The sequence below is a fragment of the Sorex araneus genome, chromosome 5 (genome assembly GCF_027595985.1).
Source record: "Sorex araneus isolate mSorAra2 chromosome 5, mSorAra2.pri, whole genome shotgun sequence".
NCBI classification, from domain to species: domain Eukaryota; kingdom Metazoa; phylum Chordata; class Mammalia; order Eulipotyphla; family Soricidae; genus Sorex; species Sorex araneus.
Genome location: NC_073306.1, coordinates 205,170,446 through 205,198,222, shown reverse-complemented (window position 1 = coordinate 205,198,222; position 27,777 = coordinate 205,170,446). Strand labels below are relative to the sequence as shown.

The window sequence follows — 27,777 nt, the reverse complement described above, 5'->3', positions numbered from 1 at the left end:
ATTAAAGACATGTATGGTGCAGGGTCCGTCTTTTCCTTTTTACCTCGAGTCATCTCCAGACTGTGACTAAGAGCTCATCAGACATACTCTGGGGGCTCGGACGGAGGGGCTTGCCCCACGCTGCTCACCTGGGTGGTCTCTGCTCTTGCTTATGCAGTATTTTCTCTGCATTATCTCTGTTTATCTTTAATTCTTATCATCTTTTGTGTTTTATTTTATTATTTTATTTTCACAAAACTTGATTATAATTATCAGATCATTAACTTTAATTAGAATTCTATTGTTTTTCACACTGATTTTCAGTGTTTTCATTAGTCATAATATAATCTTTATTTTGCATTTATTTTTTAGATTTTGGGCTACACCTGGCAGTGCTCAGGGGTTACTCCTGGCTCTGTACTCAGGACTCACTCCTGGTGGTGCTCGGGCGCCACATGGGATGCCAGGGTAGAACCCGGGTCAGCCATGTGCAGGGCAGCCTCCCTACCCACCGCGCTATCCCCCCAGCCCCCCTCATACTGTATCATTAACACTTGGGCTTCCTGTTCACTTTCCATACTCAAGTAAACACACACACTGAACACATCCACACTGGGTGTAAACACACACACACACACAAGTGGTTAAAATAATGTAAGGCTGACCATTTTAACCCTTTTTTTGGGGGGGGATGCTGGGAATCGAACACGGGTTGATCTCGTGCACCCAGGTTGACCTCGTGCAAGGCAAATGCCCTACCCGCTGTGCTATTGCTCCAGCCTCCCGTTTAAACCATTTTCGTGATCCTTGGGTGACTATCTAGTGACTATCTAGCTGGCTCACGTGGTGGCAGGACCATTGTCATCAGCTCTGTAGTGCTTCCATCGTGCGCGGCTGAGTCTCTGTCCGTGAACAGTCGCTCCCGGTTCTCACTCCCCGCAGCTGCTGGCAGAGCCCTGCTTCCGCTCGCACTCTGCCTGTTGGCTGGCCCTGTCTGGCCTGTGTGCAGGGTGTAAGGGTCCTTCCCTCCCAGGCTGCAGAAGGTGCTCCGTGCCGCAGCGGCGGGGGTTCCTATAGCTCGCTTCTGCACTCAGCTTCTGGCAGGTCGGTGTGTGTGTGTGTGTGTGTGTGTCTCAGCTTCTGGCAGGTCGGTGTGTGTGTGTGTGTGTGTGTGTGTGTGTGTGTGTGTGTGTGTGTGTGTGTGTGTGTGTGTGTGTGTATTACACCCAGTGTGCTGGGGGCTCTTCCCAGCTCTTGGCACTTTGCTCTGGGGCCCTCCTGGTGGGGTCCACAGGCCTCGGGCTGCTGCTGCTGGAACCAGGTCGGTCTCCTGCAAGGCAGCTGCCTTCACCTTGCTGTCTTTCTGGCCCGTTGGCTGTTCCTCTAGAAACTGTTGATACCTGCCCCCCTCACGAGACAGGTTTTGATTTTTTTTAGGGGGGAGTACACACCCTGTGGTGCTCTGGGATGGCTCCTAGTGGTGCCCAGTGGACCGTGTGATGCCAGGGATGGAAGCCAGGCCCCTGCATGCAGAAAGCATGTGCTCCAGCGCACCGACCCCGTGTCAGGTTTTGGGGTGATGGAATGAGATGCAGAGGCATTGGCTTTAGCTCCCCCGGGTACAGGGTTGCTCAGTGACAGAGCTCCTTCATCCGGGCAGAGCTACCCGTGGCCGAGTTCCTCCCTGGAAGAACCACGCGTGCTCAGACGCACCGACTTCCCATCCTAGGCCGCCCCCTGCAAGTCTTTGGAGAGTTTGTTTCTTTTTGACACGGGATAAGCCCTGCAAGTTGGTTTCAGGGTTATAGCGTGTATAGTGTGTATTTCGATATTTGCTTGATCTGTGAAGCTCAGAGTAAACAGGAATTTGGAGATAAGTTAGAGGATTAGGAGAGAGATGGTCAGGGTCGAAAACTAGTCTCACAAAAAGTATAATCTGGGTCTCTTCGGGCCTTTTGGCTAAGATCAGGTAACAGAAGTATGCCCTGCGTGCCGGGGCCGTGGCGTGGGGGCTGGAGTGCGTGCTCGCTGTAGGGGCGCGGGGGGGGGGGGTGGTCCCCTGCTCGCACCCCTGGGTGCTGCTGGGAGTAGCGTCTTAGCAGCACCACACAGACCCAGAGCACAGCAGCAGTGAGTATAACTTGGATGTTTTGTGTGTTTGGGGCACATCTAATGATGCCCAGGGGTGACTCCTGGCTCTGCTGGTAATTACTGCTGGTGGTGCTTGGGGGACCATGTGGGATGCCGTGGACTGAACCCCGGTCTGTGGGGTGCAAGGCAGGTGTCCTACCCACTGTACCATGGCTCCAGCCGCTTGCAGTAAACTATTTTTAAGTTGCATTAATAGAAGACCAAATTTTATTTACTTTTAAAATAAAATGAACCATGTACATGTGTACAGAGAAACAAAGCAGGTCTTTAGAGCTAATTCTCAATTTTTAATTTTTCTCTAAGCAGAACATCTTTTCCCTATATTGTTTTTCTCTTGTCTTTACCCCCCTCCTCTCTCTCTCCCCACCCTCTCTCCTCTCCTCCCCCGCCCCTCTCGGTGGTGCAGGGGGCTACACCTGGTGCTGCTCAGGACTTTTAACTCTGCGCTGCAGGCTCAGGGACCGTGTGGGATCCCGGGATTACGCTCAGCCCTGCCATGTGCAGGGCAAGCACCCTCCCTGCTGTTCTGTCTCTGGCCCCACTTTCCTCCTTCCTCTGGTCTCTAGCCGCAAGTGATGGCTAGCGGGGATTTTAGAGATAATTTCATTATCTGCTTCTTGGGATGCTTAAACTTATTAAGTTCGTGGCTTCGATCTTCCAGTTTCAGTGCCTAGAAATCACTGGTGTTGAAAGTATTTCAGTGGGGAATTTTCCCAAAGAGCTTTTCACAGTGCAGGGCTGAGATAGGTGTTTCTGTGCCTCAGTGCTACGCAGCTGATGTGCGCGATTGGGCTTAATCAGCTTCGCTCTCCTGTCAGGCTTCTCTGAATCTCAGGAATTGGAAAAAACCTTGTTATTTAAATTCCAGTTTGCTGAAGGGCCCCATGTCCATTGTGGGTCGGAAAGGGACGCCTCTCACCGTAGCCGCCCAGGAGGCCCGGGCGCAGAGGAGCCCCGCTCCCGGGGGGGGGGCGGCCTCGCGAGGTCGTGTCCGGGGCTGTAGGTGAGGCTTGTCCTTGTCAACACGTTCATCCGCCTGGGGGGGACGTCCCGTGAGCCCAGCGTGGGAAAGAAGCCGGGCCCTTGGCGATGGCACTTCAGGAGTTGGGGGCGGTGGCCGATCTTTGTCTTCCTCTCTAGCCCGCAGTGACGGTGCGCACCGCGGCCCCTCATGGGGATTGAGTTCCTGATTCCCTGAGCCACGCGCACACACTGTCCTTTGTAAGCTTTGTTCTAGGGGGACAGTTATCGTCTTAAAGGGATAATGAGTTGTTCGATACAGTTCAGCAGTATTCTGGTTGGAACTTGAGAGAAGAGTTTATTTTTCCTTTTGGCACTCTGAAATCAGACCCTGTTAAACCACACAGCATTTAGGTTAATCCATTAACTTAAATATTTTTATTTTTATATAAACTGTGTATTTAAGTTGCATTTTGTATAGTTTTAAGTTCAGACAGGAAGACTGCTCTAAGATAGAGGAAAACATGTTGAATAGGATTCAAATCCTGGCTTTCAGGAATTATGTTAGAGCATTACTTAGTTGTCCAGAACCTGTTTTTTGGATAGATACTTTTCAGATATATGTTCAGATAGTGTTTATAAGAATGTATTTATGAGCCAAAGTATTTTTTTGGACTTTATATGGAGTAGTGTTAAGATATTAAGTGTTACTTAAGTGTTATTAAGATAAAATGTTAAGATATTATATATTAACATATTGAATGACGTATCTCCATAGTTCATCGGTTCCTATGAAGTTTAAATTCATGAGTTTAAGTTCATACATAGATATGTATCGTAGGTTGATAGGAAACAGTGATTGAATTGCATATTCCTTGTGAGCTGAGTCTTCACTTTCATTCTTACACGATTCCGTAAACCGCCAGACTGACGTGCCCTCTCCTTTGCAGGTCGGGTTCTTTCCCAGTCTGCTCCTGGGACTCCGTCCAAGACCATAACAATCTCTGAAAGTGGTGTTATTGGATCGACTTTAAATTCTACAACACAGACACCAAATAAAATAGCCATCTCACCTTTGAAATCACCGAATAAGGTAAATAAAAGAAAAAATTAGCCACAAATGCCAAGTATTGTGGCTAATGTCGTATTTTCTTACTAGTCACTTCGAATTTTAATATAGTCCGGGGTGTCTAATGAATACTGGACTAATTTAGTAATCAAGGACACATGGCACATAGAAATTTTACTCTAAACATATAGTAATAGTAATCCTGTTACATGCTAAGATGATTTCTATAGTCCATGTGACTGTGAGTACAACACAATGTACTTCATCATGTATGTATTCCTCAGTGCTAATTTTTGTGCAAAATTACTGTATTTGGGTGAGTCACACATATACTTACAAAGGCCGAATGGGATTTTTTCTTTGAAAGAGTAGGGTGTCTTCTGCTGAAACTCTCTGGGATTTGTGGCAGAGTCCTCGGGCTGTTCCGGGGGAACCGGGCCGCGCTGTCCTGGAGGGGTTGGTTGGAGCAGGAGGAACTGCCTTGCGGAGACCACAGGGGTCACTCGAAGGTCTGGCGCATACAAGGCCCTGCCTCTGATCCTGGCACAGCCCGCCTGCCCAGACCTTGGGGCGAGCCCATGGGGGCCCCCAGCACCTCCAAGGAAGACCCCCTCCACACACACACACACACACACACACACACACAAACCCCCACATACACACCACATAAACACATCATAAACCACACACACATCACACCACACTCCCTCCACATACACCCCAAGCCCCCTCACATACACACACACTCCACATACACACATCACACACACATCACACCCCACACACACACCACACCACACCCCAAGCCCCCACACCATACACACATACTCTCTCTCTCTCTCTGCTTTGCAGGCCAGGAGGGAGGCCCACGGGCAGGGCACTTGCTTTGCAGGGTCGTAGTGGTCACGTGTGACTGGATGTGCTGTGCGTGTCAGGAGCGGCCTGCTCCGGACACTCTCCTGGGCAGGTCTCCTCCCGAGGGGTGGCTCGGCCTCACCTGGGCGTGAGCACGGGGCTTCTCTGGCGTGCGCCCGCCCTTGACACAGGAGCCGGGGGGCCCCAGAGAGCTGAGATGGGACGTCTCTACCGGCAGGGGCGTTTGACATTTACCGAGACACTCTGGCTGCCGTCACTCAGAATAGTGAGCGGCATTTTACTTGGTGTCACTTCCCGTTGGCATCGTCGCCCACCCCCTCTGCACCTTGCGCCCGCTGGGGCCTGTCATGAGTGCCCTTGCCTGGTTCTCCTCCCCATAGGTCCTGGTTCCGCTCTCCTGGCCTTTGGCCTGCTGTTAGGTTTCTTTTGTCCCTTTTGGATTTTGGGGGCACACCTACCCCCGGCTCACTGCATGGGGTCGCTCTGGCTGAGTCTGAGAGACCTGGCACTGCTGGGGACCGAGCCAGGCCGCCCGCATGTAAAGCACGTGCTCAGACCCAGGGCTGCCCCTTCCCAGCCCCGGGGTCACGGTGTCAGGGGTAGGAAATGTTCCCTCATGGTTACTTTAAAAAATAGCGTGTGTGGGGCTGGAGCGATAGCACAGCGGGTAGGGCGTTAGCCTTGCACGCGGCTGACCCGGGTTCGATTCCCAGCATCCCATACGGTCCCCCAGCACCACCAGGAATAATTCCTGAGTGCAGAGCCAGGAGTAAGCCCTGTGCATCGCTGGGTGTGACCCGAAAAGCAAAAAAAAAAAAAAAAAAAAAGCGCGCGCGCGCGTGTGTGTGTGTGTGTGTGTGTGTGTGTGTCTTGGGTCGTGAGCCACTGCACTGCTCTAGGAGAATGTGAGACTTGGATTTTGAAAACGAGCCAGGACTTTGTGGCATTGTGGAAGACGTGTGGGGACGGGGAAGGGAGATTCCCGGAGAGACCAGTTAGGTTAGTGGTTCTCATCGTGGCTGTGTTTGGAAGCCTCTAGGCACCTCTTTTAAGAAAATTCATGCCAGGCCCTTCCTGACCTTTCTTACATCAGCCTTTCGGAAATGTGGGGCTCTCAGTGTGAGATTTGACGTGCAGGCCCGAGTAGAGTGACTGTCTGATTGTTGTAGGTTGGAGCTGGGCTAGTCGCCGGGGGCGAGGATGTGTGACGGAGCCCTGACGGCCAGGCCGGGTGTCCTCCCACCTTCGCCCCTCCAGCTTCAGCTGTTCTGCAGGCCTGTCTGGCTAAGGAGAAGCTGCCCGAGTGCCATCCTGTGCCCCTGCCCTTGTACCCTCGTCACAGCCCCGTGTAACCTCTTGCTTCCAGAGCTCTCCAGGTTAGAGCTGGTGCCTGTGCTTACAGATGCCCTGAACTCTTGGGGGCTTGTCTCAGATTCTCCCAAGAAATTTCACTGTATTCAGTTTGGAGGCTGCATAAGAACAGGTTTGCCAATCTCCCTCCCTCCCTCCCTCCCTCCCTCCCTCCCTCCCTCCCTCCCTCCCTCCCTTGCTCCCTCCCTTCCACCCTTTCTCTCTTCCTCCTTTCCGCTGTTCATTTTTAAACCATACCTGGCAAATGCTCAGGGGTTACTCCTGGCTCTGTACTCAGAAATCACTCCTGGTGGGGCTTGGGGTGGGGGTTGATGGGATGTTGGGGACCTTATGGGGTGCTGCGGATCAAACCTGCGTTGGCCTGTGCAAAGATATTTTATTTTATTTTATTTTATTATTTTTTTCTTTTTGGGTCACACCCAGCGATGCTCAGGGGTTACTTCTGGCTTTGAACTCAGGAATTGCTCCTGGCAGTGCTTGGGGGACCATATGGGATGCCGGGGATCGAACCGGGTCGGCCGCGTGCAAGGCAAACGCCCTACCCGCTGTGCTATCGCTCTGGCCCCTGTGCAAAGATATTTTAATATTTGTCATTAAAATATCCTCTTATTATGTAGAGGTATTTGCCCATTAGGAAGCTGAATGTGGGCTGTGGTTAGAACTCTGTATGTTTCAAGCATATGTGTATGCTTGAAACCAACCAGGGAGCATGAGATTGTGTGCAGATGAAAAGAAATGCAGGATTAGTCAAAGAATATTGATGTTTAATAAAAGAAAATGACTCGAAGGCAGAGAAGGGGTGGTAAGAGGAAGTAGTAAGAGAAATTGAAAAATAGGAAGGGGAGATGACTCAAGAATGTGACTGTAATGAGCTGTAAAATCAAATACCACATGCTCAATCATTGTATGACCCAAATGGGTAATCATGAATGTTTGTTGGTAAGTCTACTGTATCTCACAGTGATTTAATAAAAAACAAAAAATCAAATACCATAAAGGAATCCATTAAGAAAAGAGACAAAGCAAGTATTGGTTGGCGAGGTCCTTGCTTTGATGGTCAGAGACGGTCCCTCTTTCGCACCTGCCAGTGCTCAGAGTGCCTTGCCCGGCAGGACTTCTGACCATTGTCCTGGATTATGTCAGAGGCCGCTGGAAGGCTCAGACTCCCAGGTCATCTGAGCTTCTGAAGGCCGTAACTGCTGTTTCTTTTCTCTTTTTTTTTTTTCCCAATTTTTGGGTCACACCCGGCGATGCACTGGACTTACTCCTGGCTCTGCACTCAGGAATGACTCCTGGCCGTGCTCACGAGACCATACGGGATGCCAGGTCTCAAACCCGGGTCGGCCGCGTGCAAGGCAAACGCCCTTCCCCCTGCGCTGCCACCCTGGCTCCGATGTTTCTTTTCTTACCTATCCCCAACTCCTAGTTCTTGCACTGCACCGTCTTGGAGTTTCTGACCCAAACGCCCCTATCTCCCTGCTCGTCACGTGCCTCCTTGATGTGCTGCTGTTTTGAGGGGATGGCACCCCCTGACTTCCCTCCAGCCCTTACCCCACCACTCTGCAAGAGGTGCAGGAGAGAAATCTCTTTCTGGCTTCTCTTTACAACTTGTGGTGCCTCGTCCACAATGCTCAGTCTTTGTTTGGCTGGTTTGGGGCCACCCTTGCGGTGCCCAGGGCGTATCACTCCTGCCCCTGTCCAGGGGCCACTCCTGCAGGGCTCGCGGGATCACGTGTGGTGCTGGGGATTGACCCAGCCGGCCACACGCCAGGAAGCGCCCGGCCCACAGTACTCTGTCTCCTGTCCTTTTTTCCGTTGTCAAGTCTTAGCTTACCAGGTGTGTTCTGGGAAGTGGGGGGTATGTCCAATATTTTTAAAATTTACTTGGTATTATAGTTGTTCTTATCTGTAAAGAAGATTTTCATTATCTTTACAACTTAAGGAAAAAGTAATCCTGTTCATTAAATATGAATAACATTAACTTAGAAGCTGAGGAGATGGCTCAGAGGACTGGAGCGGGTGCCTGGTACGCAGGAGTCCTGCTTTTGTCCCTGACCTGACCTGGTCCCGGAGTGACCCTCGGAGTGACCCCTGCTAGCAAACAGGGAGTAGCCCCAGAGAGCTTCCAGAGTGGCAAGAACATGAAATGGGAAAAGCCTCAAAATGAAAATGCTTACAATTATTAAAGCTCTGTTACATTCATTAATCTTCTTTTTGGGGGGGGCGGATGGAGAGGAGTCACACCCGGCGATGCTCAGGGCTTACTCCTGGCTCTGTTCAGGAATTATTCCTGGCAGTGCTTGGGGACCATCTGGGATGCGGGGATTGTGCCCTGCCCTTGCACTGTCTCTCCAGCCCGATGATCCTGTTTCTTAGCAGCGGCTGCGCCTGCGTAGGATGACGGGCACAGATGTCTCCAGGCGGGGGACCGCTCGCGTGCGGGGCCGTGCTAGGCCAACGGAGCTGTGCTCCTGGCCCGCAGAGGCCAGTCATCAGTCTGCCTGCAAGTTGGTGATATTCCGTGTAGAAGATTGTTCTAATGAGGGTTGCTTCCAGTTCCTTCCATCTGTTGTGTCATTGTTAAGCATTTACATGCTCTGGACTCCATAGTACATTTTACTGGTCTCATGTTACACAAAGTTAACTGGGTTTTTTTTTTTTTTTTTTTTTTTTGCTTTTTGGGCCACACCTGGTGATGCTCAGGGGTTACACCTGGCTCTGCACTCAGGAATTACCCCTGGCGGTGCTTAGGGGACCATATGGGATGCTGGGAATTGAACCCAGGTCGGCTGCATGCAAAGCGAACGCCCTACCCGCTGTGCTATCACTCCAGCCCTGACAAAATTGACTTTTAAAGTGATTAAAAATCAGAAAACCGAGTCCTTTAATTTGGATCCTGTGTTACACTACCTTTCTTGGTATAGGCCCAGCTCCCCACCCCCATACGGTCCTCTGAGCACCGCCCAGAGTGACCCCTGAGGCAGAGCCAAGAACAAGCCTGAGCAGCACTGGATGTGACCCCCAGAATAAAAGTGGTACAAGAAAGGGCTCAGGGTCCATACTGGAGAGTGCCACAGGCACTGGCTGACCCCAGTTCAAATTCCTGGCGTCCTGTGTGGTCTCTGGAGCATGGCCAGCGGTCATTCCTGAGCAGGACAGAGTATCAAAATGGGAAAAGAAAGCCTTCAGGGTGGTTGAACTTGACAGCTGAAGTTCGAGACAGGTGGCTGTGTGGGCATGGAGAGATGCTGCAGAGGCAGGCACTGGCCTTGCGGCCCGGGTTCATTTCCTGGCACCACATCTGGTCCTCCGAGCCCTGGCAGGAGTGATTCCTGGGGGCAGAGCCAGGAGTGACCCCTCAGCATTGCTGGGTGTGACCCAAAACAAAAACAAAAGCCCATCTAAATTAGAGTTTCCTAGAGCCTCTCTCTCAAGCCCTGTTCCTTTCCTGGTCAATGTGTCCCCCAGTGCCCTGCTAATCTCCACTGCGCCAGGTCGTGCAGCAGGAGATTCCCTCCAGCCGTTCCCGCGCACGCGTGGCAGCTACTCGACATCATCATCTTAGCTCAGGGAGCCTTTACTCAGCAGGCTGTGGCTGAATCGCTTTGTTCAGGATCTCACGTCATCCTGTATCTTATCTGGATTTGACAGTTTGAGCTGTGCTTGATTACTTGATTCCCTTCTATCACACTCCCTCTCCACAGACATTAGGTTCCAAGCGTCTGTTTTAGCTCTCCACTCTTCCTTCAACTAACCTGGCCCCGAACACGTAACATAAGGAACTGCTGAACAGCGAATGCAGGAGATGCAGAACTTACCTGTCTCCTTCCTGGGTCGGCAGGATGCGAGGCGAGCACGTTGGCCCCGGGGCTCTCTCTGCACACGCCTCTTTCTCCACGCCCACTCCCCAGTTCAGTCTAGTTTAGAGCACGTGCCGCAGTGACGCTAATGAGGGGGTGCGAGTTTGTGGCGATGGAGCAGTTTATCATCCTTATGGTGGTGGTGTTACGTGAATCCTGTCGTCTTCATGTGCTTTGAAATGTCTTCGTTTACTTGGTGCTCGGGGGCTGTGTCCTGCCTCTGTGCTCAGGTGTGGCCCCTGGCGCTGTTGAGGGCCCCGCAGACGCTGCTGGGTCAGCCGGACCCTCCTTTCAAGGCCGCGGCCTTGCCTCCTGTGCCCTCTCTGCTGCCACCGTGCCATGTCTCCGAGCCTGCGCGGGGTCAGGGACCTTGCGTGTGCGAGGCCCGAGTTGCCGTGGCCGCCCATGGGAGCTTTCACCAGCCTCAGCTAGCCAGGCCCACAGGGCACGGCCGGTGTCATGGGGGTGGCCCCCGCGGCCCCAGCATCGCAGTTGTAGAAGGGGCAAAGTCTGGTTTTTTTTTTTTTTTTTTTTTTTGGGTCACACCTGGCGATGCACAGGGGTTACTCCTGGCTCTGCACTAAGGAACTGATGCTCGGGGGACCATATGGGATGCTGTGATTTGAACCCAGGTCGGCCGCGTGCAAGGCAAACGCCCTACCCGCTGTGTTATCGCTCCAGCCCCGAAGGGGCAAAGTCTGAAGCGCGAGGGAGGTCCTGTGTGGAGTGCAGAAGTGCAGCCCGCGCGCGCGGCAGCGTCTTCTGTGGGGTGCCAGGCGCCCCTCTTCTGGGAAGAACGTAACTCCTTAGGTTAGGCAGCTGGGACAGGCACTTGGGATTCTGGCGTCTTTGCGACTTCCTTTGAAGCCCCAGCCTTGGAAGATAAAGCTTCTTTGTTTGGGCCAGACCCCGTGGTGCTCAGGGCTGACGCCTGGCTCTATGGGTAGGGGTCGCTCCTGGCCGGGATTGGGGGACCATTTATGCTTCTGGTCAGCCGTGTGCAAGGCCTTACCCTTTGTACTATCTCTCTGGCCCAGAGTCTCGTTTTTTAAAAACTTACTTAGCTTTTGCAGTGATGGGGCTTAAACCCAGGTCCTGTGTATACAAAAATTTTTTTTAATTGTTGTTATGATTCTATCCACTATGGCTATGATTAAAATACTTTAATCTTAGAGGCACACATGCACTTTGGTGGGTTTTGTTTTTTTTTTTTTGGGTCACACCCGGCCAAAATGCTCAGGGGTTACTCCTGGCTCTGCACTCAGGAATTACTCCTGGTGGTGCTCGGGGGACCATACGAGATGCTGGGAATTGAACTCAGGTTGGCCGCGTGCAAGGCAAACCTCCTACCCGCTGTGCTATCACTGCAGCCCCGCACCTTGTTTCTTCAAAGAGTTTCTGAGCACTAAAAGGTACTTATTTGATTCAGTTATGTAGAATCTAGTCCTGATTTGTTACTGTAGAACATACTGTAAAATCTTGGTATGGCATCTGGGTTGGGAGAATGGCTTTGGTTACGCTGGCTGCGGTACTGTTCATGCTTTACGTTTGCGAGGCCCTGGGTTTCAGTGCCTGGCACCATTAAGAAAAGAAAAGTTCGGAGAGATAGTACAGCGAGTAGGGCATTTGCCTTCCGTGTGCTGACCCTGTTTCAATGCTTCGTACCACATTAAGGTCCCCTGAGCACTGTCACGAGTGATCCCTGAGCACACACAGGTGAGCCAGAATGGACGTTGGAGCAACAGACGTGGCTGAGTGTGTAGCATTTGCCTTACACGTTTGAGGCCCTAGGGATGATCCCACATCAATAAATCAATGAAAATTGGGGCCAGAATTCAGGGATATAGTTTGGGGATAAAGTATTTGCCTTACGCCTGAGGTCCTGGATTCGATCCCTAGCAAGAGACACTAAACGACTATAAAGAATAAACAATGAAAGAATAGCAATAATGTTTTTACTGAGATCTGAATCCCCTCAAAGTAAACACCAAAATTGGGTCACTTTGAACGGAATTTGATTCCTTATGTTAGTTGGTACATTTATATTGGCAGAGAGAGAAAATTCACTGGATTTGAGAGAATATATGATGCTTTTTCCTTTTTATTTCCTTTCTCCTCTCCTCTCTAACAGTCGTACCTTATAGTAACAAACCTTATTATTGTTATTTTTGCTTCTTGGGTCACACCCGGCGATGCACAGGGGTTACTCCCAGCTCATGCACTCAGGAATTACTCCTGGTGGTGCTCAGGGGACCTTATGGGATGCTGGGAATTGAACCTGGGTTGGCCGTGTGCAAGGCAAATGCCCTCCCCGCTGCGCTATTGCTCCAGCCCCAAACTTTATTATCTTTATCATTATAATTTTTGTAAAAGCTCTCATAATTTAAGTTGCCGTTTCTTCATAGCAGTCATTTGACCTGGCCTCTCAAGACGGTCCCTGCGTGTCGGAGACAGAAGGCAGAACCCATGCATTCCAGCTGCAGCCTGTGTTCAGTGCTGTCCCTTCATTTCCCTTGCCACAGGGGCTTCTTTCTGCAGCTCTTGCGGAGAAGGACCGTGCCCGTGTGCCGCGCGGGGCTGTGTCCAGGGCCAGGAGCGGTGACTCGCAATTCACGCTGGCTGTTGTGTGTCCTCTAGGCAGTGAAGTCCGCAGTCCAGACCATCACTGTCGGAGGCGTGAGCACGTCGCAGTTCAAGACCATCATTCCTCTGGCCACTGCTCCCAACGTCCAGCAGATCCAAGTGCCTGGAAGCAAGTTTCATTATGTCCGGCTTGTTACTGCCACGACAGCCAGTAGCTCCACCCAGCCCGTTAGTCAGAACCCCAGCACGAACACGCAGCCTCTCCAGCAAGGTCAGTAACCGCCCCGCAGCACCGTGGCCTTGGGGAAGCGCGTGGGCCCTATTCCTGCCGAGTCCTGCACAGTGCGGCGTTGGGGCTGACTTTGGGTCAGCTGCCAGACCAGTGCAGGGGTCATGGCTGTGCGTACCCGGAGCGTGTTCGTCCCGCTAGAGTTATTAATCAGCTGCGGGCAGTCACTGTTTGTTTCCAGCCTGCCGTTTATGGCAGCAGGACAGCTTTGTTTATCTTCTTTCCTGAACTCGAATCACTGCTGGAGTTTGGGTCAGGCGACATACAGGAGGCAAGGTACAAATGATGAGAGGAACTTTGTGAATTATTTTCCTCTGTTACTTATTTTGAATTTATAATTGTAAATAAAACGTGATTAAAATATTCCGTTACTTAGCGTAGTTCTACTTTCCTAGAGATAGTCCTGGATCTAGTCCCTTATGTGTGTGTGTTTGTGCACGCACATGCACGTGTTTTAATTGAATCACCTTAAGGTACTCAGTTACAAAGTTGTTCATGATTGAATTCCAGCCTTACGTGTCCCAGCACCCTTCCCCAGTATGTTTTCTGTCACCAATGTTCTTTGTGTTTCTAACCTTTTCTACTACTTGTTACACATGTGGAGACTCACACATAATCTTTTTTCCATCATTTTTTTTACTTGTTAAAAAATCAAATGAAATGACAGAATCTGGACAGTTTCTGGTTTAGTCTAATTTTCTTCCTCGGAAGATGGCTGCATCTTTCATCAGTGTCAAAGATAGTTGATGACAAAGGAATGGTTTATTGTTTTCACTGAATGTAAGCTGAATGAGTGTTTTTTTTTTTTATTTGATTAAGGGATCAGGATTTAGAACTACCTAATGCTAGTAGCGAGTTCACTGTGGGATATGAGATAGAAAAAGATTAGTTATTTTTAAAAAAATTACTGTTGGGAGAAAATGAAGAATGCATGAAAGAGAATATTTTGGTGGGTTTTCTATTAAAACTGGACATATTAAAAGATTATTTCTGATCTTTTAAATTGATCTTAGAAGAAATTTTCCTACTGTTTCATCTAAACAGTAAAGAAATTTTAATGAGAGGGGAAACAAAATCTGTGGATGCTGAGAGTTCAGTTGCATGTTCTCCTAATGCTTAAGCTTAGCAGGATTCCAAGATAAGAGCTGAGTTTAGTTTGCTCAGATACATGTGACATTAAGTAGTCTTTAGGCACCGTTGGCTGTTCATGTGCATCTCTGTGTGTTGGGTACTCATTCCCGAATACTGATTCATTCATGACTACGAGACCGCCTTTGATAGAAGTGCAGACGGGAGCCAGGACTCGGGAGAATGGGAGCACCGTTAGACGGTTCATCATCTTCCCGTCTAGCTTCGTGTCGGCCCTGCTCTCTGCCTCTCGCCCCCGCCCCCCGGGCCCCTCACCTGCCGCCGCCTGCTTCTTGCTTTTCACCTGCTTCTGCCTCGCCCCTGCCTCTGGCTCCTCCTCGCCCGCGGTGCCCTCTCCCTGCCCACACCTGCAGACTCCCCTCTGCTTTCCCTCACTCAGCCACGCTTTTCTCCTAGTTTTGATGATTTCTCTGTCGTCCACACAGGATTTGGGCGTCAGTAACGCAGGTTGTTTCTGAGAAGGAATGAGTTGAAGCTGTGGGTTTCTTTCGAGATAGCCTAAGAGGTCGTCCGAGCCCGCCCGGTGTGTGGCGTGTCTGGGCCGAGTCCCGGGGGCCGCCCGCGCTTTCCTGGTGTCAGGGGCCACAGGGGGCCTGGGCAGCCTTTCCCGCCCCGGGGCTGCCGTCCCACGGGGTGCAGGAGATGTGAAAGCCCGGGCGGAGGCCTGTACCTGGAGGTCGGCAGGAGCGGCTCTGGGTGTCCCGCAGAGTGCCCGGGGGGCGGGAAGAGGCTAGCCCGCCACAGTCCTGCCACAGTCCCGGCTTGCTGTGGAGGCCGGGCCCGGTCAGAATTCTTCACGCCTTCCTTCCTTCCTTCCTTCCTTCCTTCCTTCCTTCCTTCCTTCCTTCCTTCCTTCCTTCCTTCCTTCCTTCCTTCCTTCCTTCCTTCCTTCCTTCCTTCCTTCCTTCCTTCCTTCCTTCCTTCCTTCCTTCCTTCCTTCCTTCCTTCCTTCCTTCCTTCCCCTTTCTTCCCGGGATGAGTTAGTTCCTCCGCTCTCTGCACTCGTGCCCTGCCCCCCACTCACTCCTTGTTTCTCGCTGCCACCCCTCACGGCGTCCCTCTTCGCCCCACCCCAGTAGTGTGCCTGCGCCGCTTCAGAAGCTGCAGGCGTGTCTCCTTGCCTACTGAGCCGAAAGTGCACGTCGGCAGTCTCGGACCCTCACGGAGCCTCGTTCGGCCCAGACTGCAGCTGAGCCCGTGTCTCTGCCCGCACCTGCAGGGCCTGCCTTGCTCTGCCCTCGCTCGGCCTGGAAGCCCCCGCCCAGCCCCTGCCTCCCCTCTGCCTCCTGCCTCCCTCGCAGCCCTGGGAGCCCCCGCCCAGCCCCTGCCTCCCCTCTGCCTCCTGCCTCCCTCGCAGCTCTGTGGGTGGCGCTTGTCTCGACCTGCTTCTGAATGATCTACCTGAATGTCATCTAGAAACGGGGCTGCTGGTCCCCGCTGCCACTCACTCAGTCACCACAGCTGAATGATACTCGCGACAACTGTGGTGACGGCAGCTGCGTCACGGAGCACTCACTCCTTGTCAGGCAGGGTTTGAGGACGTTTTACGGTTTACCTCATTTACTCGGTTTGCCCAAAGGGAGGTCCTGCCCCTGGATTCAGGCGAGGAGCAGAGAATTGAGGTGGCATTTGGGTTAAGGGATTGTCGGCGATGCCGGGGGAGGGTGGCTTCAGAGAGGAAACGTGTGTCTCTCGTCTCTTCTGCGGCTGTCTCGGGCGGTGCCTGTCTGAGCATCTCCACTGACCGCGCTGTCTTCTCCCCCCTCAAGAAGCGAAGCCCGTGGTGGTCAACGCCACTCCCGTGCGCATGTCGGTGCCCATCGTCTCCACGCAGACTGTCAAGCAGGTGAGCGGCTGGCTCCTCCCTCCCCGGGGGCTGCAGGCTTTGAAAATGGACAGTCAATGGGACTGGAGCGATAGCACAGGGGGTAGGGGTTACCTTGCACGCAGCTGACCTGGATTCGGTCCCCAGCATCCCATATGGTCCCCTGAGCACCGCCAGGAGTAATTCCTGAGTGCAGAGCCAGGAGTAATCCCTGTGCATCGCCGGGTGTGACCCAAAAAGCAATAACACAGAAAAGAAAGAAACTCAGTCTCAGGCTGGAGCGATAGCACAATGGGGAGGGGTCTGCCTGGCACGTGGCCCACCCGGGTTCGGTCCCTGGCATCCCATGTGGTCCCCAGAGTACTGCCAGGAATGACCCCTGAGTGCAGAGCCAGGAATAACCCCTGAGCATCGCTGGGTGTGACCCCCCAAACTCCTTCCCCCCAAAAAGAAAGAAGTTGAGTCCTAGGGGTCTGTTGAGCTGAGGTGCCGCAGGGTCGTTTTCCTAGTGGTTCAGTGTCTCCGTCCTCGCAGGTGGTCCCCAAGCCCATCAACCCCGCGTCCCAGCTCGTCACCACCAGCCAGCCCCAGCAGCGCCTCATCATGCCCGCCACGCCCCTGCCGCAGATCCAGCCCAACCTCACCAACCTGCCGCCGGGCACCGTGCTGGCCCCCGCGCCCGGGGCCGGGAACGTGGGCTACGCCGTGCTCCCCGCACAGTATGTCACACAGGTAGGGGACCGCGGGGACCGCTGCTCGCTCTCTCAGTCAGGCCTCAGCTGCCTTTCCGGAACCGTGTGTCTTCAGTATTTAAAAACATGCGTCCTGCGTGTGGGGCAGCAGAGCAAGAGCCAGCAGTGCCGAAGGAGGACCGGGCCTCGGCGTTGGATAGCGGGGGCTCGGGGTGGGGGGGGAAGAGGAGGGCTGCAGGTGACAAGGACAGTTCTGAGCCTGGGGAGCGGTACCAGGCTTAAGCCACTGCGTCGCATGTGCCTAAGTCCACTTTGACCCCCGACCCTCATGGTCCCCCAGGCACGGCTGGGTGGGGTCGGGAGTCTCCCGCACCCCCGAGAGAGCACAGGCGCCAAGGCTCGTGCTTCGTATGTGGCCAACCCAGGTGTGGTGGTTTCGTTCCCATCAGCACGGCCAGGAGCAGTCCCTGGGCCGGTGTGGCCCCAGGCTCCCTAAGTAGACAGAGGAAACAGCTGGTCCGCTCTGCGCTTACTGTTTCTGAGAGTGACTCTGTACTGCGTTTGGAGTGTGGCCCTTTCTGCTGACAGTGGCCTCAGTCCGCCCTCCCCCCCCCCCCCGCAGCTGCAGCAGTCCTCCTACGTGTCCATCGCCAGCAGCTCCAGCGTGGCGGGCGCGCCCGGCGTCCAGACCCAGGCACGGGTTCCGTTCAACGGGTGAGTCTCCGGGAGAGTCAGTGAAGAGTTTGTCGGGGGTGTTGGAGGGTCTCAGGGAGTCTCCCAGCCGCCGCCGCCACACACAGAACTTCCGGGGCTGCACCTGGCTTGGAGAGCCTGTGGTGCCAGGGGGCAAGGCAGAGCCAGGCGCGTGCCAGGCAGGCACCGTGCCCTGTTCCTCTGGCCCCTAGAAATGTTGGGGGGAGGGTGGGTCACACCCGGAGATGCTCAGGGGTTCCTCCTGGCTCTGCACTCAGGAACCACCCCTGGCGGTGCTCGGGGGACCACGTGGGATGCTGGAGATTGACCCCGGGTCAGCCACATGCAAGGCAAACGCCCTCCCCGCTGTGCTATCACTCCAGCCCCCAAACACGTGCTTCTGAAAGCTGGTGCTCGGCCACCTGCCTCTCTTCCTTGTGACTGTTTGGGGGCGCGTGGGGAGTCGGGGCTTGAGCCCAGGGCTGAGCTACACCCAGGCCTTTCTGCCACTCCGTGTCACAGCTCCTGTTAGTGGGACCACAGCAAACTTATTAGACAGAACACTTGGAATTTCTGGATTGGAAACTTCTCCCTCTCACCCCCCACCCAGCCTTTTTGAGACATCATGATTTCTAAAGTTGCTCACTCAGTTGGGTCAGGCGCACACTGTCCCAACCCCAGTCCCACCAATGTTCCCGTCCCTCTACCAGTGGAAACTCCTCATTTTAAACTGCAACCTCTTATTGATTAAAGTTCCTGTTTTCTTTTTTCTCTATAGCATTATCCCCTCAGAATCTGCCAGCCGGCCAAGAAAACCCTGTAATTGTACAAAATCCCTTTGTTTGAAATTGTAAGTCTTTTTCATTTTGCTACTGCTTTCTCACTTGCTATGACTGTAAATGCTTTTTAGAAGTAGAGTTGTCCAAAAATTCTTACCAAATCATTTTCGTACCATCTGAGTAATTAAATCTGCAGATAGGTATTCAGGCACACGGGCCAGTGGGAAGTCCTCTATCGGAAGGCGGCATCTCGGGGTCTCTGGAGTAGATGAGGCTCCAGTGTAGACATTTGGCCCCGGCTGCTACACAAGACAGATGCTCTGTCCTTCACAGCAGCGTGCAAATAAACGCATCCCATCTTCCTTCTAACCATTCTGTTGGACCTTCTCAATGAGCGGTAGTCTGAAAACCCAACAATTAAAAAAAAAAACCTGTCGTGGTCCAGGGAGATGGCTGGGAAATAGCTCTGCATGCGTCAGCCCCTTCAAGCTCTGCTGAATATGGAACCAAAGCAGAACAAAAATTATTGGATTTGCTTATTAGCATCACCCTAAGAGATTTGACATAGCACAAGCAAACGAATTGTTAATTGGTTTTACACGGGGGTTAGATTCCAAAGAAACATGACTAGTTAAAAAGAGCAGGTTCCACTAATAGAATATAGCGTATGTTATACCTCTTTTGAGAATTTGAAATAGTTTTGTGGGAGAGGATGGAAAAAATAGTGCGTAGTTCTTTTTACATCCAGTGTTCTAGCATTATTATGTGGTTGATGTTAGACATGTTAACTCTACATCACTAGATGTCTCTGAATACATTTCTAAGATGCTTTGTCACACATGTGAGGCCACTGGGTCATAATTTCTAGTATTGTTCTGTTTTAATGTGACTTAGACTGTATTTTTTTTTATCCCAGATATTGTGACTGCTTTGCAAATGGTGAATTTTGTAACAATTGCAATTGTACAAATTGTTATAACAATTTGGAACATGAAAATGAAAGGCAAAAGGCAATAAAGGTGATTATTTTGCTTTTTTTCTGACAAAAATGTCCAAATTTACCTGTTTTTTAAATAGAATGCAACTGATGAAAATTGTCTTTGCAGTATTGAAATGTAACTTCCTTTGCTGTCTGCCTGTTCTTGGTAGGCATGCCTTGACAGGAACCCAGAGGCTTTCAAGCCTAAGATAGGCAAGGGAAAGGAGGGCGAGTCAGATCGACGGCACAGCAAAGGGTGTAACTGCAAGCGGTCAGGATGCCTGAAAAACTACTGTGAATGCTACGAGGTGAGACCCGGTGGGGGAGTGATCTGTTTCCATCGGTGTGTCTGTTCTGGGTGCTGCTCAGGGCTTACTCCTGCCTCCGTCCTTGGGGGTCACGGCTGGCGGGAACCGTGTGCAGCCCAGGTCAGCTGCGAGGAGGCTCTCGCCCCGCACCCCTGAGCTGCCTCCCGGCACTGTCTTCTGAAAGTAGCTTTGGAGAGGGCGTAATCTGACATCTGACTTGAAGATTGCTTTGCTCTCGTACTTTGTAAGTACCTCAAGCAAGTCCGCGTCAGCCTGTGTTTGAGGAAGACCTTCTGGTCTTTCCAGCAGAGCTCAGGGCGCGACCCTGGGTTCCAGCACCACAGTTACCATTTTATAACCTCTTGGTCACTAGACCCAAAGGTTCGTAAATCAGAACTCCAATTCATCGATTTTCCTTTTCAGTAACAATAATGGGAGGATGGGGGAGGAGGAGTGGAGCATGTGGCTCAGCCGTAGAGCACTTGCCGGGCATATTTGAGGCCGAGGGTTCAATTCCCAGCACTGTCCCCAAGGTGAAAAATCAAAGGGCCTTGGGCTGGCGAGGTGCAGCTCAGTGGAAGATAAGCAGGTGAGGGACACTGAGCACCACGGGGAGGGCCCTGAGCTCCCAGCTGAGCAGCCCCCTGCGTGCCGCCGGGGTGACCCCAAGTGAGAGGTAAGTGGAGCACATCTTCAGGCGAGCCAGCCAGCTCCACTGCAGCAGTCAGCGCTGCCCCCAGCCCCCAGGCACTGCTTTCTGTCGTTCTGTGTGGGGGCCATGCCCGGCGGTGCTCAGGGGACACTGCTGGCAGGACCTGGGGGCCATATGGGGTGGCGGGGATTGAACTCAGGTCAGCCGTGTGCAAGGCAAGCGCCCTCCCCACTCAGTGTGCTCTCGCTCCGGGCTGCTGCTGTGTGGATGAAAACCTGTGTCCTGGGGTGCAGTCCTGGAACGAGCATCGGGCCCACCAGACGCCAGGAGGCCTTGCTGAGGGGCACGGTGACCCTCCACGGCACTGCGAGCCTCCCGCAGCGGGAGGAGCACCGGATGCTGGGGGGGAGGCCACTGGCCTGTGGGCGGCTGTTTGCCAGCCCCGCTGCTTCCTGGTGGCTGCGATGACACGGCTCCCCGTGGCTGGTTTGGGCCGAGTGCCGTTGAGCCCGCTCTTCTCGTTTCCAAAGTGCGCCTGAGCAGCCCAGCCCGTCCGTGCCCAGGGCTACTGGCGCAGCGTCCCTGATGCACCTGACACGGAGACACTTTCCCGAGAGTCTGGTCTCGAGCCCCTTGCAGGGGCCTCCTCGCCCCTCTGGTGTCATCCGTCCACACTGCGAGGGTCAGAGGGGTCCTGCAGTCTGGAGGCGGCTGAGATTTGGGCGTGAGCCCCCCCTTTGCCCCCCAAGACGGCCTCAGGAGCAGGCTTCTGTGCTGTGTCCAGGAGTGGCGTCTGACTTGACACGGTTCAGTGGTTAAATATTCAGGTGTATGTAAAAGCATATTTATGTATTTATGGCTTTGGTTTGGGTCCATACCCGGCGACGGGTAGGAGTCACTCAGGAATTACTCCTGGTGGCGCTCGGGGTCTCATCTGGAGTGCCGGGTGACGAACCCAAATGCCCTGCCCGCTCTACCTCTCCAGCCACTAAGCAGGTTTTTCCCTTTGTGGGGCCCACCCACACCCAGAGTTGCTCGAGGACCACTCCCAAATAGTGGCAGTAGTGTTTGGGGGACCCTGTGGTGTTCTGGGCTTGAACCCAGGGCTCCAGTCCCTTGACCTGGCTCCCCAGCACAATGGAAGAATATTGTGCTAGTCCTAAATGAAATTTATGTACAAAGATTATATTTAGTCGTTCAGATATCGTGAGGTCTGCGGCCGGTGTGGTAGTATGGCGCGTGGGACCCTTGCCTTGCATGTGGCTGACTTGAACCGGATCCGCGGCATCCATACAGTTCCCTGAGCACCGCGGGGTGTGGCCCAGACCCCTCCCCCCACGTACCCGCACCAAAACAAGGAAATGGTTTTTGGATTTGACCTGCAAGTCTTTATTCTGGTCATCTTTTAGGCAAAAATCATGTGCTCCTCAATATGCAAATGCATCGGCTGTAAGAACTTTGAAGAAAGCCCCGAGAGGAAGACTCTGATGCACTTGGCCGACGCGGCCGAGGTGCGGGTGCAGCAGCAGACGGCCGCGAAGACCAAGCTGTCCTCGCAGATCTCGGACTTGCTCACGAGGCCGGCGCCGGCTCTGAGTAGCGGCGGGGGGAAGTAAGTCCACATTTTAGTCCGTATTGGCCGGATGACGTGAATATCCACCTTGATAGTCCCACTTTGTAGTTTTCTTCTCCTCGTGGACCTTACCCGGGTGCAGGGTGGCCCCTCCTGCGAGTGTTGGGCCCCCCCTCCCCGGCGCCCTCCCCGCAGACATGCACACCGGCCCTCGAGCTCAGCGCCCCGCCCTAGGGAGTCCCCTTCTTGGGCAAGATGGAGTTGATGCTTTTGGTTCTTGTAAACCCAATTTGGAATTCCTTCCTGTCTTTAGTTACTTGTTGTCAGCGGGTGAGAAGTTGGGAAAACCACTGGTCACTTACAGAATCTAAAACATTCAGCAATGCTTTAGTTCATCACGCTGTTTGATTTGTGTCTGCCGTTCTAAGATCATGATTGAGAAGTGCCTAGTTTTTATAGCTTTTAGGGTAGTCAGTATTTTTGTACTTCCCTTCTCTTACCTTTTCTGTGTAGCTGCTAGCACCTTGCCCCTCCTAGTGAAGGGCCCCGTGTTAGTTTACTCCAGCTCCCTATTCATCAGACTGCTCAGCTCTTGGGCAGAAAAGCTGGACCAGGGGAACCTGAGGTGTTCAGTGGCAGCATACTTGCCTTGCAGGCAGGAGGCCCTCGTTTTGATTCACAGCACAGTGGGTATATAATGAAGGGTGTAATCTGAAGAGTACCGCAGCAAGGTGTGTGGGAATTCACCCCGTCATCCCAAGCAGGGAAAGAGGCAGGCTGTCATGAATTTAAAGACTGTATGTTGAAGCAGCCAGGTCAAAGAAGGCACTTCCATACAAAGGAAAACCCGTAGGTGTCACAGCAGATCTGCCAAATAGGATGCCACAGGCAGAAGAGAGTGGAGGGGTAGTGGACAGACACTCGATAGCGTGAACACCCCCAGGAGTACTCAGGCAGAGAGCTCGTCATTCCTCCCTGAAGGAATGATACGAGCTGCGTGGACAGGCTTAGGATCCCAGAGCCTTGAAATCAATTTTGAAGGAAGCGTGAAAGGAGTTTCTTTAAAGGGCCGGACCGACTTCCTGGCACTTGGATGGAGTGGCATTCACTTGCTTGTGTGCTAAGGGCTTCCTGGGTGATCAAATCTAATCTCTACCTGGAGATTAAGGATAAGGCTGCACTGAAATATTTACACCTAGGTTTTCAGCTTGGGAAAATGTTTACATTATATACCACGAAAGAACTCAAAACTTCATGCTCCCGTCGAACTGTTCAAGACTCTATGAAAAAGTAGTACTTGAGTGTTAACAAGCTTTTCTGCCGATGGCCAAACTTTCAATTCCTACTTGAAAGAAACATTTTGTGCTGTTAAGGATTGATCCCAGGACGCCATCCTGCCAGGCCTGCACTCATGCCACCAGTTACTCAGTTTCTTCTAATTTTCCTTTGATCTCTTTGAGATTTATGGGTCTCTGAAAAAGGCCAATAAATGTGCTTATATAGCTGAGCCAGAGGTGGTTTGTGGGTGTGTCTCCCACATACGCAACTTTTGGCCATTTAATTCTTGGTAAAGGTGGTCCCAAGTTGTTGGGGTCTGGCCAGTGGCACAGCAGCAATTTTGGGCTATCTGGAAGTCTGAAGGCACCATCAGGCTGCTGATGCACTCGCCCCACAGGTACAGGTTGACCTGCTGGCAGTGTCCTACCCTCACTAATTTTCTTTAGCGCACTGCTCCTAAGAGTTTGCCAGCAGTTCAGTTCCTTACGACCGTCCGGTGCCTGCACTCTCCGTTACCCCCTGTGACAGAGGCCTGTCTTCAGACTGCTTCCTACAGCCCGCCGAGTTCGGAATGCCATTGAGTTGCCGGGAGACTTTAGGTCCTCAGTGCGGCAGTCTTGGGATGCCTGTTCTTACTTCCCGTTCAGTATTCCTGCCTCTGGCTCAGGGCGCCGTGCACAGTACAGCATTTGATTCCTCGTTATTCTTGCTTTTGAGAGGGGATAGTGAACAATACCAGTGTGCCTTTTTCTATTTTGCAGACAGATACAGGGCTTTGGGCAAGTGCTTTGATTTTCAGTGTCATCCAGGAACGTATCTTTCAACCTTTTTCCAGCCATAGCCTCCTTATGACCTTGTTAGCTTCCTTTGCCCCCCCACCCCCCAGTTGGCTGCTCATCTCCTGCTGTAGTCCCCCATTTACACTTTTGGAATATCCTGAGGGTTTAAGGGGGGTCGGGGTGGGGAGCAGGCTGTAGGCCTCCAGCCGAGAAATGATGGTCTTTAGGGAGAGTGGTTTTGGTTCTCAATACTTTCCATTTCATTCATTTAGCAAATATCCTTGGAATGTTGGTATGTTAGGCACTCACCGAGGCAGCAGAAGTAAGTAAAACGAGAGCATAGCACATTCCTGGGGCTTTGGACTGGGAAGGCTTTACTGGTACAGCTATCAGATCTGTATGTAGAATGGCACCTTGAAGATAACTTAAAGTTGGGGCTGGGGCAAGAACATACAGCAGGGAGCGCATCTGCCTTGTATGAGTCTGACCAGGGTTCCAAGCCCTCCACCCCGGGTGGTCTCCTGAGCCTGTCAGGAGTGACTCCTCAGGCGCAGAGCCAGGAAGAAGCCCTGAGCACCACCAGGTGTGATCCAAAAACCAAAGAACAAAAAAAGATGATGAATGTGGAAGTTAACCAGACAACATTTTTTTAAGACTTGTATTCTATGTAGACTGATACATGTTCTGAAAAATATCTTAAAATATGTGCAATAATAAAAGTCTAACTTTCGAAAGCTCTCTAGGCCGTGCTTGTAGTCATGGCTCCAATTACAGATCAGGTTGGTGTGCAGGGGAACCACGACAGTGTCACATGCCCAGATGAGAGAATGTCACCCACACTGCTCAGCACCAACCGCTGTCTCTCTTCTCTCTCCAACCCCACTCTAGGTTGCCATTTACGTTCGTAACTAAGGAAGTCGCCGAGGCCACCTGTAATTGCCTTCTTGCCCAGGCCGAACAGGCAGACAAGAAGGGCAAATCAAAAGCAGCAGCCGAGCGGATGATAATTGAGGAATTTGGCCGATGTTTGATGAGCGTCATCAGCTCAGCAGGAAAAGCAAAAAGTGGCCCTTGTGCCATGAATTGCTGACTCTTGACAGAAGAGGAGTGAGGGCGGCACAGACGACTGGCAGATGGAGTGGAAACCACGAGCCAGGGGGCACAGACAACTGTAGATGGAGCCCACAGCGGCGTTAAGGTGGCACTGAAGACTGCTAGGTGGAGCCCACAGAGGCGTTAAGGTGCAGGGCACTGGATCTGCCGGGAGATAGCTTAGCAATCACTGCATTGTGAAGTCCAGCCGTGAGACCTGAAATGATAATACGGAAAGAGAAGAAATTTTAAACGTGGAAACGAGTACATTTAAAGTCTTAGATCTGCTTAAGCCCCTTCTAAATTGGAATTTGTGTGTGTGTATTATAGATTTTTAATTTGCGCGGGTTTCTTAAGAACTAGATGTCCTACCTTTCTGATTCTATTGACAAAGAACATTTATAAATTACTATAATATAATTTATAATGTATGGTGTTGTATGACTTTGTTCCAGTACAAAAAGTCAGGGAAGCATTGGTAATACTCATTCATTGGTACATAATCTAGAATTTAAGCAGATAGAAAATCTACATAAATACTTGCAAAACATCCTCAAATGATAATATGTGCTTCAAAAAATACTTTTAAGAAAAATCAACTTTTATGGGTCTGCTCTGGAATAATACTGCTTTGTCACTGGGAACGTCAGGAGGGGATATAATCTATGGGGACACTTCAAATTTTTAAAAATATTTTGTTCTTTTTTAAAAAAGTCTATCAAAGAAAGTAATTCTCAAAGGATGATCAATGTGTTTATATAATGATGGTCTAAAACGTTCTGGGATATTTTAATTTTTCATGGAGGTGGTTTATATTTGAAATGATAATAAATGGTCAAAGTGATTACTAGGTACTATTAAAAGAAAGGGTACATCTGTGTAGAAGTAAGTTGTTAATATGTAATCATACAGAAACCTAACATCATTATCAGGTCTGCAGTTGGCTTGAATGGAGAAACAATATTGAAGCTCTAAGATATGAATTTTGGGAAGGATTTTTCATCTGTACAAGCAGGTCTTTATAGGTTTTTTATCTAAGAGATTTCAAACCAATATGTGACTCATGAGTTTTTGAAATGGGCCTTCTAGCAAAGCTTTCAGAATTGCCTTGGGATTGATTTCTTTTTATAAGGGAAGCTTAGCATGGCATTTTTTGCCAGAGATTTAAATAGTAAGTGGAACGTATGAGTGTTTTCATATTATTACTAAAATGATCTAAATCACTTTCAGGAATTCAAAAGCTTTATGAAATTAAGAGCCCATTATACTAGGACTCTGGGTTTTGTGACAAAGAAAAAAAAACACGTTGGAATTCAGGCATTTTGTTAAGTACCTTAATCCTCAGTAATTATTAGTATATGATTATCTCATTTCCTACAAGGAATTTATAGTTGTATGTATTGTGTGTATATATGTTCATATGAACATGCAAGATTTAGGCAATAGAAATGAAGTATCCAAAAGAGGATTCCGTTATCATTAAAGAAAGTATCTTCCTTTGAAATTTGGATTTTTAAAACCATTGTGCAGTAACTTTAAATGTAGATAGTGCAGACATTCTTAGCATTGCACTCTAGTGCGTTTAAAATTTGTATAAATGTAAATTAGTGTAAGAGGATAAAATAATATCTAATCAAGTTATTTTTCAAAAGATTACAGTACCTTTTTGGTCTAAACCTAAACTTTGTTCATTTTGTACATATTCTGTGTTTAATTCTAATTGCACCTTTGTGATGTGTATTTATATATACAGTGTGCAGAAAATGTTTGTGAATCTGGATTACAGTTGTAGATTATGTATGATGGCACTGCTTGAGAATGTTTTGTTTGTAAAAATTTGAAGGTGCAATCAAATGCTACTAGTTTTTCTGATTTTCAAGATGCTCTCTGAAGTATTGACCCTTTTCCTTTCTGTGTTAAAAGGTCTAACAACTTTTTGTGTTTAGGCATTTGCATCAAGTTGCTGAACAAGATTAATATTCACATTAATTCACCAATTTCAGAAGACTTTTTGGGGAGGGCTGGGTATATAATTTTTTAGCTCTATTTACATCCCAAAGTAGAAAGATTAAATTTATATTTACTAGAGCTATTCAAAGAAAACACTTTTCTATATTGTAAAATCAGGACAGCAAAGTAAATCATACAGAAAATAAACATTTATACTATTCTGTAAAAAAAGGTTTGCATTTTTCTTTAAGACTACTATTTTTAATCATTCAACATGCAAGAAACCTTTTAAATATCTTAAGAAAATCTGAAATTCCTTTTGAAAGCACACATTTCAGGATATCATTTTGCCTAGCTACCATTAACATAAATTGCTTTGAAATGAAAATATTTGTCTTCTCTTTTTTCCACTGTTTCTTTTAAAGGCAGAGACTCGATCAACTTGTTTCTGTTAATATTTGATGTTCTTGTGATGAGCACCTTTCTTAGTTTCTTTTTTGTCAATAAATCAAAGCAACCTCTAGATTCTATTTCTGGACTCTGAAAAACAGAACCTCAATTTGACAGCTAATAAGACAGAGCAGTGACTTTGGGGAGAGACTTTTGGGGTCTTTAGCATCCCCATTCTTTATATGGATGGACAACTGATATTTTCTCAGTCTTATGTAAGCTATGAATAAAAATACTTTTAGAAAAAATTTCTACTTTTATTGTTTTGTAACCCAATTGGCCAAGAAAAGGAATACTTGTTATAGAAATGCAGCTTAAGACCAGATGGTGCTGCATTCCTTAAGCATTTTATAAGGGAAGATGAGCCGGGACCTAAAGGTGAAGCAACTACAAACTTTCACTATTGGCATTGGACTTAATTTTCTATCATGCAAGTTACT

At 50.4% G+C, this 27,777-nt stretch overlaps 1 protein-coding gene across 3 annotated transcripts in view; it reads left to right on the top strand.

The window, feature by feature from the left end:
• LIN54 (lin-54 DREAM MuvB core complex component) overlaps positions 1–27,118 on the top strand; it is a 45,631-nt gene extending 18,513 nt beyond the window's left edge. For all 3 annotated transcript variants that reach the window (XM_055139768.1, XM_055139771.1, XM_055139769.1), the window contains exons 4-13: positions 4,041–4,183; positions 12,904–13,120; positions 16,057–16,133; positions 16,647–16,844; positions 17,427–17,518; positions 18,276–18,347; positions 19,193–19,295; positions 19,426–19,563; positions 21,625–21,827; positions 24,734–27,118. In XM_055139768.1, the coding sequence (XP_054995743.1) occupies positions 4,041–4,183; positions 12,904–13,120; positions 16,057–16,133; positions 16,647–16,844; positions 17,427–17,518; positions 18,276–18,347; positions 19,193–19,295; positions 19,426–19,563; positions 21,625–21,827; positions 24,734–24,935 (1,445 nt within the window). In that variant the 3' untranslated portion in view covers positions 24,936–27,118. The remainder of the gene's footprint in view (positions 1–4,040; positions 4,184–12,903; positions 13,121–16,056; positions 16,134–16,646; positions 16,845–17,426; positions 17,519–18,275; positions 18,348–19,192; positions 19,296–19,425; positions 19,564–21,624; positions 21,828–24,733) is intronic.
• The last annotated feature ends 659 nt before the right edge of the window (positions 27,119–27,777 follow it).